This window comes from Cydia strobilella, chromosome 23 (genome assembly GCF_947568885.1).
Source record: "Cydia strobilella chromosome 23, ilCydStro3.1, whole genome shotgun sequence".
Classification (NCBI taxonomy): Eukaryota; Metazoa; Arthropoda; class Insecta; order Lepidoptera; family Tortricidae; genus Cydia; species Cydia strobilella.
Genome location: NC_086063.1, coordinates 5,197,386 through 5,219,266, shown reverse-complemented (window position 1 = coordinate 5,219,266; position 21,881 = coordinate 5,197,386). Strand labels below are relative to the sequence as shown.

Here is a 21,881-nt window from a genome sequence, read left to right as displayed (position 1 = left end):
GTTCAATTAAATTCAATTCAATTTATTTATTTATTTCACATTCCCTATTTAGTCCTAAATCCGGAATTTTAAGACAAAAATGTGCCATTGTATTATGTCATGACACACGTGGCAGTCGTGGTGGCTAATTCTACATGAATTATTAACTTAATTAGTATAACTGCAGATGTATCTATAAAAAAAACCTAAATGTATTTTTTAACTTTATTTTTGTTTCTGTATTCAAAATTATAAGTTGTACAGATTTTAACCTTTCTATGAAAATTTCTATAAAAAAAATGTGTCCTATTTTCTATGAAGGGGTTTTTCAACTGCTTGAAGCTTTGAATTCTGGTTATTCAAACATATTAAAGGTCCCAAAAAATCCAAGGTCGGAAATAATTATATCGAACCACAAATGAAATGACCGAATGTGTTTTGTAGAAAATAATTCGTAGGCACTAGGCGCACGATGTGCATTTGGGTGATCTACCTACTTAGATATGTCTGCGGAATTTCCATTCTCCAAATAATTAAACTATAAGAACAATGATGTAATTAATGTTTTATTATTCGGCTATACATGATGACCTTTTAACTTCGTGAGTTCACATTATATTTAAAGGAGGTTTAAGAGCGATCGAGACGATAGATGATCGATAACGATGGGTAGTAACTACAGTAATTAAGGTTAATTACCATACTTTCGATATCTCCTGTTAGAATGGGAAATCTATACTTAAGAGGAAAGGGGACGGCCGCTTCTCTATACAAACGTAGTCCCATGATGGAAAATATTTTTATTTTTACATAATTTGTAGTATTTGTACCTATTAATTTGAAATTCATACAAATTTTTAAATGCTCCTAAGTTTTATAATAACCTAATTAAATTATTCGATAAAAATTTATAACGTAGGGGAATAGTTGTGGTTGATATACAATAAATAGTGTCAAAATAATTTTCTATAATATTAATCTCCAGAGGGGAAAATGAGGACTACGTTTGTATGAAAAGGCGCATTCGCGCGGGTCCTCCACATTCGTCAGACAGAAAGACGCAACGAAATCTTGATATTCAAGCTATTATACCACTAATAATAATTATAATACAGTAGAATCCGCTTATAATGACATCGAACTCATCGAAGGCAGGGGGGAGGGGGAAAATGACAAACCAAAAAGAATTATACCTATATATTGCATTGCATCATTTTCATTGAAAATTACTGGGGTATAGTGGAAAAACATTATTGACCTGGCAAAAGTGATTTCGTATTTCTCAACTGATTCTAGTGAAATTTTGTAAGCAAATGCGATAATTATTTTAAAATAGCTTCTGCCTGCATCTTCGTCTGCGTGTGATGATGATTGTTAAACACTATCCAATGTCCTTCCTCGGGCCTTAAACTATCTCCATTCTAAATTTCATCTCGGTTCAGTGGTTTAAACAAACTTACTGTTACTTTCGCATTTATTTATAATATTAAGTAGGTTTCTGTCTATTCAGTTTTTTAGAAATGTTTCAAAATGGCGGAGCCAAGGGGTTCACAGTGCCAATAAGGTACTAACTAGTGTAATAAATCAACGCGCTCAAAAGACTCTTCAAACCTCAAGAATCCTCAACACAGGCCATTTGTTTGACAAAACACAAAAACCGTATTCGGTGTCTAAATGGTAAAACCGCTAAACTACCTCAAGATTGGCGTTCGGATCACGTAACAGATCCATAAGATGAGCGCGCAGCGAGTACAAATAATTAAAATTCCCGTATAATGAACACGGTTATTGCCGCAAGGAGCTCAAAAGATTATTCACGCGAAAACCTCAAGAATCCTAAACACAGGCCATTTGTTTGACAAAGCACGAACGCCGTATTCGGTGTCTGAATGGTAAAACCGCTAAACTACCTCAAGATTGCCGTTCGGATCATGTATAACAGATTCATGAAATAGGCGGGCAGCGAGTACAAATAATTAAACCTCCTGTACAATGGACAACTGGTAACGAGATGAAAAAGCAAACATAACTTGCTGAGACCGCTCGATAGAGAGAGATAGATTTTTGTCGAATTTGGTGAGGAGGTTCGATAATGAGTTTGGATTTTTTTGCAATTCACGTTTTGTACTGATTTACTTTTATATTTACTCTCTCTGCCATCTAGTGCTTCTCGTCTAACCGCAGTATTAGCTATTTTTACAGCCTATACGCGTTCACGTATAATGAACACGGTTAATTGCGGTAACGAGATGATAATAGAGCGATCGTCACTTGCTGATACCGTTCGATATAAAGAGATCGAAGTTTTTCGTCCATGACAGCGTCCATCATTACCTATAACCGCTGTTGTGAAAACATGACATAGACACCCCCTCAAAGAACCTACCAACAGGTAGTTGATTAAGCGTGTCGGTATTACTAGTATTAGTAAAAGCGTTAGCTTGTAAAATCGCTCATCGCTCATTGCTTATGCCTTGCGCCGCCATTTTCTATCGCCAGACGAACTGTCACGGGCGTCAATACGAAGCGAGGACGCAGTCTGTTTACCTTTTAAAACGTATTTGAATTTCAGATAAGCCACCTATTATATATTTATCGTGGTACCACTCTGTTTTTCCTTATTACCTGCTTTCGAGAACATACATGCTATAACATATTGTTTGCTCTTGGAACATCACCACTATGTCTTGACTAGTTAGTCATGATTTTTAGGGTTCCGTACCCAAAGGGTAAAAACGGGACCCTATTACTAAGACTCCGCTGTCCGTCTGTCCGTCTGTCTGTCTGTCACCAGGCTGTATCTCATGAACCGTGATAGCTAGACTTGAAATTTTCACAGATGATGTATTTCTGTTGCTGCTATAACAACAAATACTAAAAAGTACGGAACCCTCGGTGCGCAAGTCCGACTCGCACTTGGCCGGTTTTTTTTAAATAATTATATCAAAAAGAGCAAGCAAATATGAATTTTACTAGGCAACATTCTTAAAATACCTGAATTTAATATTAGGGTGATGGGTAATGTTTAATGACTTACCTGGCAACATTAAGCGGGAGTTAAAGAGACGGTTGTTCAGACTAGTTCACTTGGATTGAGGAAGTCAAGCAGATGACATCTTGATGGTAACGGGTGAGCAAAGTTAAAGAGGTACCTCCATTTTATAATAAGAGCAATCATAGATATATTTATAATATAAGACATTTGAAACGGCAGTTTTATGCCAATATTGCTGCATTAATATTTTTGGCATACTTTTCGCTTTTTAATCTGGCAAGGGGTTTTTACAATTTCTATTCAGGTTAGATGGGGTAAGAGAAACACTTGTAGGGAATATTTATACAGCCTCTAGCCACGAGCAAAATAAAGTATAGTTTCTCTTACCCTACATAATCTTATATATATATATCAAAGCGCCCAAGATGCTTTCAAATATATACCTACATTTTACAAATCAATATAAGGAGTGAGTGTTCAAATATTTTGGAATACATTCATTGATACATCTGATGGCGACTGTAGGTATCTGTACCTATTTAATATTTTTATATGTATGGACATACATTTGGCATCAACTCTTTAATAAATCATGTGGCATTTTTGCTCCACCAAGCAAAACAGCCGTAACATGCATGGGAAAAATATGGGGAAAACAGTGAAATTTATAAGAATACTAAAAGTGAGTAAATATGTTAAGTTGTTATGCTTGGTGGGTCAAATAGCTTAGCCCCCTACTTTCTATGATTTAAATTTTAATGCATGTCGCGGCAAAAAGTTGACTCGAAAAAAGTTTTGACATTGCCTTTACCTCTGCGCAAGCGCGTGGCGTCCCTGGGCGAACGCGTGCGGGGCAGTACCAACACTCTCCTGAAGGTAATCGCTGAGAGGATGGACAGCCCTATCCTCGCTCACTGCATGCCCGTGCATGTCAATTGTAATTATAATTATACTTTCTACTAACACACCTAATATAAGTTACTACTAACATAATATGGATTATTTGTATCCGAAATAAATGCTTTCATTTCATTTCATTTAACTAGACAGAAGCGAATATGTTATGGCCTTCATGACACCATCTGTCATAAAAACAAGTCAAATCCACCTTCAACTTTTCCAATACTTAGGTATTCTAGTATTCTCTGTACAAGAGTTTACCTTGAAGTTTCCTAATACTTAGGTATTCACATGGTATTCACTGTACAGAGCTAAACGACAATACTTGGTCATACTTAGGACCTTGCCGTTTTTATATGCTAAGACTCAATTACGTGAGGTGTTTAGTTAACTGTGATAAAGACGTAAAGTTTTAAACATAGGTATTGTATAATGTATAATAAACGTTTTTAACTTTATCGTAACTTAAGGGGCCGTAGTCGATTTTGGAGCAAAAATTTTAAATTGATAGATTTAGTCGTTGAAATTATACACGTTTTGTTACGTAATATCTAAATAACAAGTATTGGTTTCTATTAGCACGTCTTCTCATCTTGCCTTTTAATAATGAGGTCGCGAGCGTGCGTCACCGGTAATATATGAAAAGAAGGGGTACTTTTTAAAAATTCATCAAAAAGTTATGGTGGTAAATTATACAAATTGATGTATAAGAATAGTTTCAGCAAATGTTGTAGATTGTTTAAGTATCAAAATTATGTTGAAATTAAGTCGATTTTCAGAGAAACTGTCACTTGTTTTGAAGTAATTTCTGGAGAAAATTGATTTCGTCTAACTTTCATTTACACTACTTCAAAGTCATAATAATAAAAATGTAGTCTGATAAACGTCAAGTACAGGATATGTGTAATACAAAATTACCATGTTTAGCCGTCCAAACTTTACGAAATTTACAAATAAGAGCGACAAAATCAATGCTTTACGCGCGTTTACCTAAACGTCCATCAGAAAAGCCAACATTACTAATTTAGTAAGTCTGTTTTCAAAAAAATTATCTGATAAAAGGTAAGATAAGAAGACGTGCTAATAGAAACCAGTACTTTTTATTTCAATTAGGCAACAAAAGGTGTACAATTTCACCGACTAAATCTATCAATTTTACATTTTTGCGACTAAAATCGACACCGGCCTCTTAAGTCTTACAAACCCGCCGCCAAAGAGCCGCACCTATACAATCGAACTAATCGAAGTTACGTTCCCGTTTTAAAATGTGGTATTTTATATAAAAAGGGACCTTATTGTCGTTGGCGCTTACGCCATTATAAACGATGCTCCGATATAAATACAATGCCGCGCGACGCTGTGCGGCGTAAGCGCCATCGACAATAAGGTCCCTTTTCATACAAAATGCCCCAAATGACATGCTTAAATTGCTTTAGCTACATGAAACTTGCCATGAACAATTTGCGTAACATATGTTTGGTACTAGTTTTCGTAGCTAACATTGTTATACGAAGAAAATGAAGCGAGTACCTAGAAGTTTTTTTTTTATAAAACAATACTTCTACTACAAGTACAATTTTACCTCCACTGTATATAAATACAGACACACGCAAAATATCACGCACAGCGCAGCGAGTGAAAATATATGACGTATTATAAAAGTCACATACCGATAATTTTGTATGCGACTACCTGTACAGTAAGACGGATCGGACGACACCTCATAAATAATTATCAATAAATCAATCCGCGATGCGTGCCAACAAATATAAGCTTGCAAAGGAAAACATAACTCTTTTTTGTTAATCATAGATCATAAGTAAAAAGATAGCGCACGCAACTAAAGACGTTACAAGCCCTGGAATGTTATGATAACAAACTATAGTTAGCTCCCGGCCAAGCTATAAATAAAGAAAAAAATGCATTACGTCTATAAATAATGTAACTCGCAATAGCGTACATTGCCAAATTGATGCCACGGAGGAATGAAACGAAATAGAGTAACATCTTTAAACTGAGTAGAGTGTGTAAATTGCCACCCTTGTGCTGCGCCTTTGTGACGGTCGTCGCCTCTATTTTTGTAAACAGATTTACATGACCAATACTCACGAGTAAAACCACCCAATCTTAGTCCAAAATCTCTCACCAATGGCCCAAAACGAACTCGAATATCTTAGGTAAGACTATTATTTGAGTTAGCTAATTCTATTCTAAGGCGAAATACTTTTATAAGTGAGAGAACAAACTCAGAAAAAATCGAAAACTGCATATTTAATTAAATACGTATTGAATATTTGGATCATAGTTATAGTAATAGAACTACAATAGTTGGGTAGTTTTACGGTACTACAAGTGATAGTAATGGGTCTCTATTGTTTTCCATATAGTTTTAAGTCATAATGTATTTTTTGTCCTCATTTTCGTTAGTCATTATTTGGTTTTCTCAGTAACGCGTAACTTTTCAGGATTGCCATAAGACAAACCTAACCTATCTATAGGATAACCTTACAAACATCCTGAAAAGTTAACGGTTTCAGAATTATGACTAACGATAATCTGACAACCATTACATTAAGACTCAATAATTACGTCAAACAACGGGATCCCGATAGTTACTGTACTCAAGCGGCCCAAACAAAATCAAAACCTACTCGTACAGCAGCAATAGACTCAAACACGATTGTATGAAGTTGTTACTCTGTTTACTTTCTTTATTCCTGTGCTGATATATTTAGCTTACATTTGTTACATCAATCGTTATCTAAATTATAATATCTTACTGCCAAGGTCGAGTGTTCGTGTACTTTCGCCATTTTGTTAATATAAATAATAGTAGTTTATGGTGTAGTTGTAAGAGAAATCGTTTTATCGTGGTAATAAATATTATAGCCGGCATTCAACTGTATATAAAGCACAGATAACGAGATAAGTGACTTTTAGACACTTTTTATTCGTTAGGGAAAGGATAAAATAGTAGGGAATGTATGGATAAGTGTTGAGAAAATCCTTGGAAATTGTGACAGTATTTTTGTACTTTGCCTCTTCAGTAGAACTTTCTCCCTTCTTCTTACATATGTTTTAAATTCTTTTCTTTACAACTCATAATCAATTTGGCTATAGCACACATCAGTTTTTATAGTTGAATTATATCAAATATGGTCAATGTGGGAAAGACCGCACAATATTTGGTTGAGAAGACCGTCATAGGGCAAGAACTCTCGTATTCGAATACGTACTTCGCTCAGACACAGCCAGAAAAGAAGAGCTTCGCACCCTCTGCTCTACCGACCTTCTGTATGGAGTATGTGTACAAACGCAAAAATTAGGAACGTCGAAAGAGCTTGTAGACGGTCTTCTGCACATTGACCTTAGCATTAGCACAGAATAAGTAGTAGTAAGGCCACGCACCGCCCCGCCCCGATTCGAATTACCTCGCCCCGCGACAGCAAATTGACGAGCTTTTGCCGAACGCTCAGTACGGTTTTTAACCAACTTACTCACACAATGACGCATGACGCATGTATAGACGTGCCGTTCACACATAGAAACTAGAAACGCAAGTGATTTTTGATGTATAGCGTGTCCGGTGCCTTAGTATTAGTTTAATCCCACGAAAGTTCACATATAGGCCACGCTGAAGGCGGCCAAAGCTTTTAAGTTCCCCATCACGCATACACCAATTGTTTAAATGAATTCTTAATCTTATCTACTAGACATAAGTGTTATTTTCCTATGTAATTTCTGGAATTCATCTAAAAAGAACTAGCCGGTCTGACAACACTGATTAGCGTACAAATTGGGTCGGAGTCGGAGCGTACTAAATGATCTGAAATTAAATTAGCGTATCTGTACGTTATGCAATACTAATTATTGTAGCTGTTGGAAAGTAGTCTGCAATAATTACCAGCTTGGGCGAACAGTTTCATAAATGTATCGTAACTTTAATTATTAGACACTATATGCCGAAAACTGTTTCGCCTACGTCCGTACGTGGGACCTTTCGAGCGTTTACCTTAACCTTGTTATCGGTAGCCGATTGAATGACTATATTCGTTCAGTTTCTAGTTTTATAGGCACTTCTCTACAACGCATGATCGTTTTTATCACATGATAAACTTTTTGATTGAAATTGCCGCTTTCTTACAGGCGGCCTCATTAAGCAATACATGTTAAACCTATAGAAGCAACACTCAAAACAGTACCGGATTATGCCAGCGCGGGCGCGGGGCCTGTAGCAAATTCTATAATGGGGCCCATGGATTGTTTTAATTTTGTCGGACGAAGTGAACGAAGTGAAACTTTGGTTTTTTAATCCACAATGCGTTGGTGCGATGGTGCGCGGGGCCCGTGGCATTTGCTACTTTTGCCACGTGGCAAGTCCGGCACTGACTCAAGAGCTATGAGAACGAGTCACTTCGCATGGATACATAAATATTATAGGACAATTTTACAGAGGTCGACCTAGTCCCAGAGTAAGCTCAATAAGGCTTGTGTTGTGGGTACTAGAAAATTTATAAATAAAACCAAACATATATGCCTATGCGCTAAAATGGTTGGTTGTTATATGCGAACCCTTACCAGTATTCGAACCCGGGGATCTCCGGTTTCAAAGGCAGGGTCACTTCCGAATAGGCTGGGAGGCCGCCAAACTTCAAGACAAAGATACTTCCAAAGAAAGTAAACAATTTTCTTGGCTCTTTAGCTCATAAAACACCTAACCTCAACCATCTTACGCTCACCATTCATTAACACGCTCACGCGAACCACATCCGTGACTTTAAATTCAAGCCATAAAGTCATCGTATAAGGACCCTTAGTGCAATGTTCCAATCACTAACCAAGCGTGATTCGGAAGCTCAAGGGAACCAGTATAAAGATAAATAAAGTCTTAAATTATACCTAATTTTTGTGCTGATTTGATTTGACGGTAGAACAGAATAGTCAAACAGAATAGGAGTTGCTACGAGTAAAACAAAACACGAAGCACCAAGCACGGATGAAAAGAACTTTCACACGCATTGCACTACACTGTCCTCCTGTCTACATAAAGTGTAGCCGTAGGATAAATTATTGAAAAGATGACATGGACTGTGAGATGCCGACTGCCCCGAAAAAATATGTCATCCGGCTGGTAACTGTCCTTCTTTGATTATTTTCCTAACAGTTATGTTGTCTGTTCTGTGTGCGTTCAAATTGCATTACCTAATACTGCGGGAAATCTCGATAAAATGAGCGACGTATTGAACGATTTAATCGCGACTGCAATGCCAACAACGCAATTTATCAAAAAAATTGACAGTGACATATGTGATACGACGCTGTACCAGTCGTGTAACCTTTACTGGTGTTGAGGTCACTTTACGCTAGTTTTCGGTAGTTAAAATCACCGGCGCTTGTGCTTTGAATATGAATATACTGCCAGGAAGTAAGGCTTAGCGGATAACTGTTGTCTTGTCATGTTGTGTAACGGTTGTATAAGACATTATTGGCCAAGTTTGACCTACGTTAGTCTTTATTGTGTGACAGTGTTCCGTGAAGACAGGAAGACGGCAGTAACTACAGTTATCTAGACATGTGTTAGAAGGTAATCAGAGTTTAGCTTTTACGTTGGTAACCTACAGCTACAAGGTGGCAAGGTAAAGAAGGCCTACCGCGAATATCGAAAGATAATCAGATTTATCACTCGAATACGAGTACCTATGCAAGAGCGATGGATTATTGCCATTATTGGATATGGCCGAAAAAAGTGTTCGGACTCCTGTAAAGTCCCACGAGAAATTAGTTGTTTGACATTTGACGCTTGCAGTTAACGGATATTTAAAAAAAGTAAGCTCAAAACTTTACAATAAATAAATTAGGAACAAACACTAAGTACTAAGTATTTCATTTCATCGATAATTAATTGTATATCGATGTCTTGATAGTAGTAACCGGTTATATTTAGGTTAGTCGATCGTAAGGAGAGCTCTTAAAGTAACATTTCACAATTACAACCGGATAAGTGCGAGTCGGACTCGCCCACCGAGGGTTCCGTACTTTTTTAGTATTTGTTGTTGTAGCGGCAACAGAAATACGTGAAAATTTTAACTGTCTAGCAATCACGGTACATGGGATACAGCCTGGTGACAGACAGACAGACGAGCAGTGGAGTCTTAGTAATAGGGTCCCGTTTTTACCTTTTGGGTACGGAACACTAAAACACTACCATTCAAATATTTTGTAAAACGTTGACGTCTACGTTATTCACTCATGAATGCGAATGGTTTTGTTACCATGTTTCATATAATGCGTCAAGTTTAACACAATTTTAACAAAACAATGGGTCACATTTTTATGATATCAACCGCAAAACCGCAAGGTCATCTTTTGTAATCCGTATTATAATATTATAATACAATCACAAATTTTACACGATGTAATTACGAATATTACATAATACTGACTGTGAATTAATGACAATGAATGAATAATCATCCACCACCACAGTGCCTTTATAATTTTATAATTTTATTTATTTGGGAAACATACAGCACATAATAATACAATAAGGTAAAATATATAGTTAGAACATAGGCCAAAAGAGTTTCCACTTATAGTTAATACAAAATTCCTTTGCTCCGAAAAAAAAAGTACAATTACTAGGTATTTTGAATAAGTAGTAAGTTGAATTTAACAATAACATCCAGTAATATTCCACGAGCACGATTAAAAATATAACAAGCATAATTTAGAATTTGGAAAATAACAAGCACAATTTTCAATTTAGAATTTGAAATCAAATAGGTACAATTACAATAACAATCATAACAAGACAACACAAGATTACAATTTTTTTTTTACAATTTTATTACTAGCTACAAGTTAACGAAATTTGACATTTTTTATATTTTTTATTTTGTTTGATGACAGAAACAAATCTATTACATCTATGCTGGAACAAATCAATGTGTGAATATTTCTTATTGTATATATTGCATGCCTTCTGAATTTAAACCGTAACTGTCTCTTTCAGAATGCTGACCATGACGCTACGCGCTCCGATTGGCTGTGGCGCGCCGTAGCATCCACTCCCGGTCCGTGATTGGTGGAAAATGTCGGGCCTGCAAGCGCGCGGCGAAGACGTCATCAATGGGGTCGATGTCAGGGAGCAGGGCAGCGCTTTGAGGTTGGTTTCTTTTTTTATTGCCGCAGTATTTTCCCATTGGGCAGTCACTGAAAGGGAATAAATTAGAAAGGGAATAAATCAGTAAGAAGTAAGGTCGACATGACTTACAGCAGAAATCTCCAAAATGTTAGACCCAAAGGGCAACGGTCAATCCTTTTTTTTGTGCTCTTATTATCGTGAAATTATGCTCTTTTGCTCCAGTTGGCCCATTGGCTGTAGTTTAGAGACTCCTGGCATCATTGCCAGACTGAAGTGATGAAGTGGACTGGGTTCATTGCTCGTAGAACCGAAAAATCGATGAAAGAAGTCAATGAAACGATGATAGGGAGTCGATGGGGAAAAAAGGTTATTGGGTAACGCTACTTACCGAACGCAGCACACCGGCCTGTTTAGCAGACCGACGAGATCGTCGGCAAACCAGACCAGATGTCATGACCAAGTCAAGATTGCAAGGAATTGATTGATTGAGCAGGGCACTTTGTCCAACAATGGACGTTTTTTCGGCTAGTATGATGGATGGAGTCCCTGCTCTTGCCCAGTGTGGGGAATTTATTAGCGCTTCTTTTTAGCACAGTCGTAGCCGGATAAAACACGAAACTGGCCAAATAAACGCAAGTTTCGAGTGTGAGATATGCTCTCTTGAGTCCACGAATAACTGTAAACACAATTTGCGGTGTTCACAGAGCGCGACGCAACACATCTACATTATCTACATGTTTCCGCAGGGATTAAGATCAAACAAACATTTAATTTGTTTAGTTTTTAGGGTTCCGTACCCAAAGGGTAAAAACGGGACCCTATTACTAAGACTCCACTGTCCGTCTGTCACCATCAGGCTGTATCGCCTGTATCTCATGAACCGTGATAGCTAGTTGAAATTTTCACAGATGATGTATTTCTGTTGCCGCTAAAACAACAAATACTCACACTTGTCCGGTTTTTTTAAATAGCAATTAGCATAGCAACATGATCTTCACCTCACATTAGTTATGAATATTTGGCGTGGGAATACGTGCAATTCTTGCCGCAGGCTGATTATACTAACAATGACAATAATTCCAGTGGGAGTGTAAGGCCACTCCATGCAGTGCTTTCATGGTCAACTATGGTAATTTTCTCCAACGCTATTAAACTATGCCACACTATGCCCTTTGCCTTTTTAACTTTTTAAATCGATTAGCGTAATGCGCTGTGGGCCTGTGGCGGATGCCCTTTCTGAATATAAAAAGGCGTGGACAATGGACATGGCTGCGCTGTAAATAGTAACGCATGAACTAAAGTTGCGTATACGACGCTATGGCAATCAAAGTGGCATGCGCTTGACGCAAGACAAATTGAAAGTTGTAAGGCGCTAGATGCAAATGTGTGTTGTGTGGACATACCTTAAATACTTAACAAGCCCTCGATAATTGTTTGTCCTTATCCGTCATTTTGACATTTGTGTTTGTTAGAACGGGACAAAATTTTGCAGAGGTTTGCTAAGTTTTAATAAGGGGGCAAGTTTCTAATGCATTCCTTGCAAGATTCTTGTTTGTATGTGGTGTAAAATTTAAAAAAAATTGTGCTCCCAAGTTTGACAGCTGAAGAAGATGGCGCTGTGTTTTGTGCTAAATGAATTGTCAAACGTTAACTTTTTCAACGAAAATGAGTGTGGCGATCACTGCACACAGCATAATGCAAGTTATAACGCATAAACCTCAAATTCCCGCACGTCTCCTTTTTCTTCCCCCCTCATCTCCGCTTCAGTGGAAAGACAACTTTACAAGTCAAGTTGTTTGATGGAATAGAAAATAGATTACATACGTAGGGTGTAATTTAGAAGTTATTATTTAAACGGATCATCATCATCAGGCCTTGTCCATCTTTACAGATGATTTAAGCAGCATCCATGAGTTGTGTTATCTAACGACAGCGTCGCTCGTGGCTAAATAACCCGATCCTTGAACGGCACAGTCGTCCACATCTATAACAAGCAAAAGTACATTGAGGGTCCACAGCGAGGCGACCCTCATCGCGGATGTGTCTTATGGCGCGTTTTCGGGCCAAGTCTTGAAACCAGGACCTATCGTGGGTTTCGCGACCTCTTAACAGGCTGTTCCTCCAATCAGCGCGGTTTGTTGCCAGGTCTTCCCATGAGTCGAAGTTAAACGGATAGGTAGGTACTAAATAAACAACTAAGATAAAGATACAGTGTTTACCGCGTTTAATGTCTGCACTTGCATATTATATGCAATTAGGGAGGCATAGAGTTGCGAAAGTCGGTTTATTTCAGTTGCGTGTTTATGGCACATAGATATAACTGTCAGTTTATTTTAATCATTGCCTTAGTTGACTAACAATAGCCTATACTCGTATCTTAGGCAGTTTCTTCAGTTATATTATAGGCAGTTTCTTAACCAGTTAAGTCTGTTTTTCTAAATGAAACGGCGTAATTATATGTTACCTGCTATAATCAGTGATAGGTTTGATTTGTAAAGTGACTATGAGAAACCACAATTGATATAAAACTATACACAATGACTGAACCTCTTAATAATAAATAAATGAAAATAAAAATATAAGCTCTCTTCTCTCTCTTTGCATAAGTAAGAAAAATATAATAATTAGTAATTCAATTTCATTTGGATGCCTTCAATGGCCTTCATATTAATTTGTGCTCATAATGAGTGACAATATTAAATGAGCATACATATATGGGGCATTTGTCAATAAAGCATGGGGCAAGTGTCATCTTTAACCTATTTTCAAGATGGCCCTAATTCAGACAGTAAATCAAGTCAATTTATACGCAATTACTTTGATTCGTAGGAACATAAATAAATATACATGATTGAACTTTGATATTATTAACAGTTTGCTTCCTACCGACTTGATATCAGGCCAGCAAAGAATCAAAATTTAGACCTAATCATGCCAATGTTATCATCGGCCTTATACATATTTGCAGATGATTTAAGCAGCATCTATGATTTAGCGACAGCGCCGCTCGTGGCTATACAAGAAGACGCGGGTTCCATTCCCGCCTTGGCCACCGGTGGACTTGGTCACTTTGTCTTTAGTGTGATATCTATTTCAGTTTATAAGTCTTATACTTCTGAAAGCTGATGTATGATGTGGGTAGTCTCTCTCTATCACTCTTCCATATTAGTGCGACAACTGCGATAATGTCAGTTGCGTTTCGTTCGCTACGGTACAGAGCGTAAACTATTGGCATGTTGGCTACGCACCCCGATTATCAGATCGTGCTCTCTAACTAAACCTAAAGTCGGAAAATGGTTTCCACAATTCGATCCTCAACAAAAATACTCAAATTAACGTACCCTGCCGAGGAAATTTAAGCCTTATAACCAATATCACAGGGTGTACATTAAGTTTAAAAGGAAGTTGCTGTTCCTACCTTCTATATTTCAGGTCAATTTCCAAACTGTAGATTAGAATCTCGTCCAATTATTTGCTTCGTTGCTCCGTGAGCGACGAAACCTAGAAAACAAAAGCGCGTGTTTATTTTATTAGGAAAACTAGTAAAACGGTGATTGATAACAAAAGTCTATCCTATGGCGTCATCAATGATGTTAGATGCAAATGATATAATTTACCAGATTACTGCTTGAATCCCGTATAAAACTAAAAAAATATCGAATTAAGAATAAGCAGATATAGGCATATTAAATAATGTTTCACTCCGTACAGTGTCATCAGGAGCTTGCGTTGACGGTGACGGATTAATATATTTAATATGTCTGTGTCTCATGAAAGTTTTGTTATTAAAGCAGATATAGGCCTCAAAATTGCCTCGAATGCAAAAATATTTATTATTAGGTACAAGGAAACGTTGTGTGGAAATTAGAGTAAGAAAATAAAGAGATAAGAATAAACCACACACTGACACAAACTTCCACTTAGCTAATCTTCAAAGGCCAACTAATGATCGAAATGATTCCGCCATGAAAAGAGAGCCCACAATCTTGCCAACGAGGAAATGAAGCTCGGATTACGAAATGCAACATCATCGAGGCACTGTCACAAGAGGTGTAGCGAAACCAGTACGATACGATCAAAAAAAAAGTTTGAAAAACGGAATGTTACGGTAGAATTCACAAACATTTTTACAAGCAAATTCGTTCCAAATATATATTTACACGACCTTATTGTCTGTCTTAGTGTAAGACCTGAGTAGACGCTCGAGTTGGGCGTGCAGCGGGGCGGGGCGTGCGGCGTGCATGTTAAACAAATGCAAACGTATAGGAGCGGCCTTTGTGCTCGCTGCTCAAATCACTTGTGAGCCCGACGCCACGCTGCACGCCCCACTGAACGCTCCGCTTCGAGCGTCCACTCAGGCCTTGCACTTGTGTTTTTTACTATGATTCTATCCCATCTCGAATCTATCTCGGATTCAGGCGGTTATGAACTTATGAACATAGTTAAGATACTGTAAAATAACTTAACCGTGTCACCATCAGAGGAGCACTAACTGTCATACGGGATAAAATGGGGCACGCTGGAGCCCTAATTTAGATTTACGGAGCCGTTAACCGAATGTTTATTAGATTGGACGGACGGACAGATGGGCAGTGTTAAGTGACGCATAGTCTGCCTGCAGGTGATATAAATCATATTGTAAGGTGCTACGGTTTGTTAAGTTTCCATTTCCGTGGTAGAACCAACGGTTGGTTAGCTAACATTAGGTACAACATTAGTTTAGTATCTCTTGTACCATGTTGCGCAAATTTCGATAAGCAAAATAAAGACATGGTTTGAACCCATGATTTTTGACACATAGGAGAATCACATTGTAAATTCGATAGATGGTATGTAAACTCTAATACTAAGATGTTCTGAGTCCAAGGCTCTGTTTAAGTGTTTACCGATTTCGAACAGTTCGTGGACACATAAGTAAATCAGCTACAGGCTTCGTCACCTACTTACAAATGATCTAATCCGCAACAGGCTTCGTCAAACTTAACCACTAAATTAAACTAGGCTAAGGTGCCACCCCGAGGCCCGGGCCGTAACCGGCCCAAACGTCCCCATGAAATGACACAGGCAGCGTTCAAATACCAAAACGGCGACGAAAATCCACTGAGGTAACTTGTCGCAATCACAACCTGTACCACGCGACCAAAACCTCGTAACCGCATTAAAATTCATGGCGCTTACGCGTTTAGGTCGCGAGATTCACGCTCCGCTTCTATGGTTTTGCCAAATCGGCAGCAACTCATGGCGCAAAATACCGGTTCTCTGTGCCGGTTCGGAATGATGTCGAGTGCATTGAAAGTGTTGAAAACAGAAATAATATGTGCATGCGTGATTTTTTGATGAATATTTGCTTGTGTATATAATTGTACTTACATTAAAGATATAAGCACCCACTGTATCTCCTGAATACAGTTTTTCGTATTTTCCACTTCCCTAACCTTACGTTTTGGTGCATTAAAGCGGCCGCAAGTGGCTACTATGCAGCTCAAAAGTGGTCACTCGTTTTTATTATGTAGTCTACCTCTACGAGTGTCGAACTCATGAAAGTTTGAACTTCTACTCGCTTTAATTTCTTTGTATTACTTTTAAAGCCACGAAACGTTTTATTTATCTTATTTGAACGTTCATTACAAATTTCATATTATTACAGTATGTCGTTTTAAAATGAGATCTAACTTCGATTGTATGGCGGCGGCTAGGTTCGTGTGTAAGTCTTAAAAAAACAAAAATCAAAGGTTTTCTCGAATGTGCACGGCTTAGGTACAAATCTCATAATAGGTGGAATCATTCCTTACAAGGTCGTTCTTGTACAATTATCCATAATCGCGAGTCATTTGCTCGAGGCACGGACAAAAAACGGAAATCATCAAGTATTGACACGACTCGATGTTTGCTTTGTCTATGGTATTACGGATTACATAATATAGCTTGTGCGGCGTAAATAAAAACATGGTCAGAGATACCTGTGACCTTTGTGGCTTTGTGGTAGTCTGGTGGAGCTCTGTGCATTCTGTTTTTTTTTTTAATACTACAATGTATAATTCTAAAAAAAACCGGCCAAGTGCGAGTCGGACTCGCGTTTCAAGGGTTCCGTACATTACACAATTTTTAACAATGTATTTTTTATGTGAAACGTGGGTTTTTAAAAATCCGTAGGGTCGTATCAAAAACTAAGTAATTAAGTTCGACTCACGCTTGACAGCACTTTTCATCTATAGGTAAAGAACTATTTTGTGTATTTTTTTCATAATTTTAAAGGGGGGGGGGGGGGTAATCTTTTGGCTATTTTCTTAAATAACTTCTAAACTATTTATTTTAAAATTACAAAAAAATATATATTTGAGATTCTCAAAATGAGCTCTTTTTTTTTTTTACATTTTATTGAGACAGATATACAGTTAACATGTACAATTTAACCTTATGCTAACAAAACCCTAAAACTAAACCTTTATTTGATATGTAACACGCAATATAGTTTAAAAAACTTTATTTTTTAAATTTTCCCATTTACCCCCCAAAACTGGCCGCCATGTTGAAAATTCATTTGTTTACTTTACATGTCCGTTTTTGGGTTACAAACTTACATATGTGTACCAAATCTCAACTTCGTGGTCAACGGGTGACGAACGCTGTAAAGGGTTCGAAACGTCGGGATGTATTATTATAAATTCAATATAGTAGGTACGCGATATAATCCGTTTTCATAGTTTTATTTCATGACTAACTATCGCGGTAACCGAAGACAATATTTTATACACAATAGTAAAAGTTTGGTATTTGAACGCTGCCTGTGTCATAACTTAGGGGACGTTTTGACCGGCTACGGCCCGGGGTGGCACCTTAGCCTAGTTTAATTTAGTGGTGAAGTTTGATGAAGCCTGTTGCGGATTACATCATTTGTAAGTGACGAAGCCTGTAGCTGATTTACTGATGTGCCCACTTGACGAAGCCCGGAAGCCTGTGGACTTTGTTTCTACTTATATTTTATTTTTCTTACCTCTTCTTCTTCTTCCTCGCGTTGTCCCGGCATTTTGCCACGGCTCGGAGCCTGGGGTCCGCTTGGCAACTAATCCCAAGAATTGACGTAGGCACTAGTTTCTTACGAAAGCGACTGCCATCTAACCTTCCAACCCAGAGGGAAAACTAGGCCTTATTGGGATTAATTAGTTCGGTTTCCTCACGATGTTTTCCTTCATCGAAAAGCGACTGGTAAATATCAAATGATATTTCGTACATAAGTTTCGAAAAACTCATTGGTACGAGCCGGGGTTATAACCCGCGGCCTCCGGATTGCAAGTCGCACGCTCTTACCGCTAGGCCACCAGCGCCTTCATTTAATTTTTCTTACCAGAATAAAATAATTGTTTTGATGTTTGACAGACAATCCTATAAATTTTAGATCTGTGAGTAAACGTGTGTAGTGTGACGGCGGATCTGATTCAGCTTCGCGTCAGTAATTGGCAGGAAGTTGCGCAGGATCAGGACAGGTGGCACGTTCTCGTTTCGGTGGCCAAGATTCTCCTTGGATAACTGAGCCAAAATAGTTAGTTAGTTAGTTAGTTAGTAAAATACTGGCATTTAATGATGAATCGAACGGTCACAGCTTACTTCACATTTCGCTGGCTTCTGTCAAACTCCATACATGTCTCAATCACTTTAACGAGTTTTCGACAATAAGGTGGAGGTCGATCGTACCAATCCTCACCTTATGTGACCATCTGTCGTGAAAATTGAATTCTTATTTAACAACGACTTTATTAACGTTGTAATAGAGTTATTTTATGACAGCACGGTCAGTAAGCTTAATTAGAAAAATAAAAGGTTACTATTGTAGCCTTATGACACCCAAATGTTTTGTATTAGAATTTGCAACCTGTTAATCAATAAAAGTTCAGAATAGATTGTGGAATGTGTAGTGTGTACTTACCTACAAAAAATTGTACGCGGGGTCTAAGGGATAGCTCTATTACCAGTTACCATTTACCTATCTCAGGCGGTTAGTAAAGAAGTTGCGTGGTGATTTTCTAGTAAAAGATGGCTGAGCTTTGGGACTAAACCTAGTTTATATAATACATTTTTATTTACTTGACATAAAATTCAGCATCATGCAACCAAGTCTTCAAGCAGTCTGTACTGACTTTCTTACCCATCGTCTCAGCTAAAAACTGTATCCATCCATAGTGTAAGGGTACATATTACTTATTAGTGCTTTTTAGGGTTCCGTACCCAAAGGGTAAAAACGGGACCCTATTACTAAGACTCCGCTGTCCGTCTGTCTGTCTGTCACCAGGCTGTATCTCATGAACCGTGATAGCTAGACAGTTGAAATTTTCACAGATGATGTATTTCTGTTGCCGCTATAACAACAAATAAGTACTAAAAAGTACGGAACCCTCGGTGGGCGAGTCCGACTCGCACTTGGCCGGTTTTTAGCTTTGATCATTAGAAGAGATAAAGTTTACCCAGATGATATGCTTTTACAAATTTACACTTGCGGTCAACGGTAGCGGCGATGTTTGAAGAAAGTCAAACATTTGTATGTTTCTGTTAGGTATATATTTGTTCAGTGGTAAAGTTATTAAACTTACTTACCGATCGTCTCAGCTAAACTTAAGACCTATATCCATCCATATTGTAAGGGTACATATTAGTGCTTTTTAGCTTTGATCATTAGAAGAGATAAAGTTTACCCAGATGATATGCTTTTACAAATTTACACTTGCGGTCAACGGTAGCGGCGATGTTTGAAGAAAGTCAAACATTTGTATGTTTCTGTTAGGTATATATTTGTTCAGTGGTAAAGTTATTAAACTTACTTACCGATCGTCTCAGCTAAACTTTAGACCTATATCCATCCATATTGTAAGGGTACATATTAGTGCTTTTTAGCTTTGATCATTAGAAGAGATAAAGTTTACCCAGATGATATGCTTTTACAAATTTACACTTGCGGTCGACGGTAGCGGCGATGTTTGAAGAAAGTCAAACATTTGTATGTTTCTGTTAGGTATAGGTATATATTTGTTCAGTGGACAGTGGTACAGTTAGTGTTGCATAATAGAGCCTTGAATTAGAACTATTGTTCAACATACGGTACCATGGTGTAGACCGGTCATTTTTATACCTTGTCACTTTTACTAATTGTGGGAGTATTTAAATGTTCTTGCTGCAGGGTCACAATAGCTACCATAGTAGGTAGAGGTATGTAGGAAATTGCATATTTATGTAAAATTTTGTTAGTCGGTAAATAAAGAAAAGGATTCTTTTAAAATAGGATTTATAACAATATAAGAAAAAAAAACATATTTAAAAAAAAGTGCACATGAATTTATTGTCTGCGGCAGAAACTTTTTTCTTTAGCATGTTTTTCGCTGCGAGAAACAGCGAAAATACAGATTTTTATTGTTTTCTGAAAATAAGTAACAATCGTAGTCATGTCGTCATGTTAAGGTTTTACCTGTTGTGAATATTATATATATTATATTATCCATACTAATATTATAAATGCGAAAGTCGGTCTGTCTGTTTGTCTGTCTGTCTGTGTGTTCCCTCTTCACGCTTAAACCGCTGAACCGATTTAGATGAAATTTGGCATAGAGATAGGTTAAGTCCCTGAGAAGGACATAGGATAGTTTTTATCCCGAAAATCATCCCTTAAGAAAGTAAAAAACGGGGTGGAATTGAGATAATTAACGAAGTGCCTGCTAATTTGTGTGCATAATATGCTCAAATTTAGATTGCTATGAGATTTTTCCAGGCGCTATACTTACTTTAGCTGCTGTTACTAAGTCCGCGCAGACGAAGTCGCGGGCAAAAGCTAGTATCTAAATAATTCCTTCTTTACCTGTCTACTAATAATTCACCCATTGACCTTGTTGACGCAAAACATTCACTATGCTGTATGTAAATCAATTAATAACTAGTTTTTTCGTTATATAATAAACAAGATTACAGTATAAACTTAGACATTGACTTTGTTTGGCTAAACCGGAAATACTGCATATTAAAAAAATATAGTGATAATAATATTAATCATAGTGTTCATTGATCATTCTCACACAGTAAATTGTTATTTAAAAGTCATGGCTACAATTTATACTGTATGATGTATGATATATCTTCTTAAACGGTCATCGATTTGAGTTACATTATAAATAAATTATTCCGATAATTATAAGAGTCATTAGGATTTGTGTATTATTTTTTGGTGAGTATTTTATCTTTATCACGCGAAACTATACACCAAAAGAGGAAAGAAATAAACTAATCAACTAATAATAATGGGTGCACTTTTAATGTTTGTTCATCTCATGTTTGTCAGACAATATCTTAAGTAATTTTCATCCATAATATTCATGGAATAAGATAAGTAAATACAATTTTTAGGGAGAAGGATCGGCCTGAAGGTTAAGGAGGTAGAGAGATCAAAATGTATGTATGTTTTGCGAATTCTCTGTCCGGGGCAAATTACTAGTATAAGTAGCATGTGATAAGCAGAGCACAAAAATAAATCAAATATTGATCTAAGGTTTGGAATATATTTTTAGCGATAAGACCGCTTGTTGTTTACTTGTGTTGCTGTATTTTCTGTATTTCTCTGGAAAACGTCGCATGTTCTTGTATAACAGCTGATCTCGTAAACAGACATGTGATATATTAATAATCTAATAAGTTATGCGGAAGCCCAGCTATTGGAAACCCTACCGCTGTAGGGAAATCACGTACGCAGACGTTATGACGTCACAACTCGTTTTGCGTCTTCTCTCTTCCATGCAGTCTGCGCACGAAATCAGAGGAATTTTTGGGGACCTCCGTTTGACCCCAGGCTCTTTCGCCCGGTGTGCGCCCGGTGCATTAGTATCAATC

The 21,881-nt window shown here is 37.5% G+C and overlaps 1 protein-coding gene across 1 annotated transcript in view; it reads left to right on the top strand.

Moving 5' to 3' along the window:
* LOC134751830 (pleckstrin homology-like domain family B member 2) overlaps window positions 1–21,881 on the top strand; it is an 89,983-nt gene that overhangs the window by 16,146 nt on the left and 51,956 nt on the right. The window contains exon 2 of the mRNA XM_063687324.1: window positions 10,887–11,039. Within this exon, the coding sequence (XP_063543394.1) occupies window positions 10,966–11,039 (74 nt within the window). The 5' untranslated portion in view covers window positions 10,887–10,965. The remainder of the gene's footprint in view (window positions 1–10,886; window positions 11,040–21,881) is intronic.